This window comes from Dufourea novaeangliae, unplaced genomic scaffold (assembly GCF_001272555.1).
Source record: "Dufourea novaeangliae isolate 0120121106 unplaced genomic scaffold, ASM127255v1 scaffold234, whole genome shotgun sequence".
NCBI classification, from domain to species: Eukaryota; Metazoa; Arthropoda; class Insecta; order Hymenoptera; family Halictidae; genus Dufourea; species Dufourea novaeangliae.
The window spans coordinates 3,463-5,646 of record NW_015374103.1 but is presented as its reverse complement, the minus strand read 5'-3'; the positions used below and the strand labels follow the sequence as shown (position 1 = coordinate 5,646).

The 2,184-nt window shown below is 56.7% G+C and overlaps 1 protein-coding gene across 1 annotated transcript in view; it reads left to right on the top strand.

Moving 5' to 3' along the window:
- Window positions 1–752: 752 nt before the first annotated feature.
- The window catches only part of LOC107190808 (piggyBac transposable element-derived protein 2-like), a gene marked incomplete at its 3' end in the record, with an annotated part of 3,745 nt that continues 2,313 nt past the window's right edge, over window positions 753–2,184 (top strand). The window contains exon 1 of the mRNA XM_015579691.1: window positions 753–888. Coding sequence (XP_015435177.1) covers window positions 753–888 — 136 coding nt within the window. The remainder of the gene's footprint in view (window positions 889–2,184) is intronic.

Here is a 2,184-nt window from a genome sequence, read left to right as displayed (position 1 = left end):
AGTGTATAAACGCGGATCCGACCCGCACGCGCGGGGTGGTGGGATACGAGTTGGGAGGGTAAAGCTGACAGGGGGTTGTAAGCCTGCCGACATGCTCCCCGAAGACCACTCGTGAAGAGGCACCACGGGGGAAAAAGATAGATGGGGAACCCTGTCAACTCCAGCCGCACTTCGCCTCTCAGTCCCCGCCGTGATCCTGGGACGACGGAAAACTCTTTCTTAAGAGCCAGTACCCTCCACAGGGGTCACGGTGATAAAATCACAGGATCCGCGGAGGATAACGGACCGGGTGGGTTCCGGGAGGTAGCCCGGGAGTGGTAAGGGCCCGGAACCCGAGGACCGTCCGTGAAGCGGGGAGGCAAAGGTAATCGTCCACGGACGATATACCAGATGCAAATTCCCCCTTCGTCCTCATAACCAGTTTTAAAATAGATACCGAGGTATCCGATCGCCGACGTTAGCACGGACATGCGTACACCGAGCGCACACACGAACACCTGTCCGTGCGGACGTTCGGTGGGCAAAGGATCACGGTGCCGGTGAGCTGGCGGGTCAGCAGGTAAGGACGCGAGGTCAAAAACTGGACCGGGAGGATCCCGACGCAAGGATGCTCCAGGAACGGAAGAAAGCAGACACACATCAGCGTCGCTCAATCGGGCCCGAGGGTAGGTGGGTTATGGGACGTTCCATGGTACAACTCTTCGGAGGTCTGGTCGTCCCGGCTAGTTATCACGCGAGGGGGCCCGATTGCGATGTCAGACAGCGGGGCGTATACTGGCAAACCGTGTCCCGGAAGCATGAAGAGCATGGCTTTGCGGGACAACGGCCCAACGAGCCCCGCGGTCACCGTATTCCGGAAGGCAGTTCCTTACGAACGGAGCGCCGGACGTAAGGTATGGCATTACCAAAAATGGGCCCCACGTGCCGGTAAACAATCGTGACCCCGGAACACATATGTCGACGGGTCATGGAGGCGATTGGCACACGCTGCAACGACCCGTGGTACGCCGGAGAGAGAGAGCGTCGACCATTAGGGAGGGGCGAGATTCGCGACCCAGAACGCGAGCGGTGGTCCCTGATGAAACTGATATTTACTCTTCGGAGAAATTTCGGCGAAGTCCGGTGGGCTACCGTCTCGCGTCGCGTTCCTTGCAGACTCTAGGGAGGGGGGAGGGCGCGATCTACTCTACCTCGTTTTCCACTCTATTAAATTCACATACCCAGCTTTAGATTTAGACTAGATTCATATTGGCGGTGGATTCATTTATGGTCCACTGCGGCTCCCAGGGGAGGTGATCGCCGAACCCGACCACGTCTCTCCTTGAGGTCGGCTAGAACGGCCTCCCCATGTATCTCTGTTGGAGTCCCGGGACTCCCTCCCTGTCCTTGGGGGGGGTGGTAGATTTGTGAGGGGTACCAGAGGAGGGGGGGCTCCTGAACTATTCGGGACATAGGTAGGTAGAACAATAGGGGGTTGAAACAGGCGACACAGCTCTCTCTCGATGATGGAACGTACGCAAGCACGATGATTCCACCCCTGGTACAGACTCGGTCTGTGGATGAAGCAAAGAGTGAGCCGGTACTCACTTTGGAGACGAAGGATCGGTTGCCCCGACGACCATACTCCATAGCTACTTACTCAGGTAGGGATGGGACGATCCTAGTGACTCTCCGCCCCCCGGGCGAGTACTTCCTCGCCTCCATGTGGCCCGGGCTTAAAAAAGTTGGTCGGGTTGGAAAACCGGCGGAAACAGTCTCCCCGGGTAATGCCCACCGCAGTCCTATTGCAGGGCTGTTGAGATAGCTACCGGCGTTTTGAGCCACAGCTGGGCCTTGGGGGGGAAATCGCACTTCCCCTCTCCCGGGAGATCGTGTACGAACTACTACTACTAGGTATAGGAAGTGAATAGTATATACAGGATGTCCCAAAAATGTCCTCCGACCCGGAAATGGGGTACTCGGGGGGTGAATTCGAACAACTTTTTCCTTAGCAACATTGTAAACTGAGGCTTCGTTACCGAGATATTAACGAAAAACCGCGACCAATCGGAGCGCGAGTTTGCCAGCCGAGTTCCCGCGCTAGCGGTGGCTACGCGCTACGCTTGTACTACGAAACTCCGAACAAGTAGGTCACCATGCATCGCAGGAAACCGCGTATAATAATAGCAAACAACCAGACAGTAA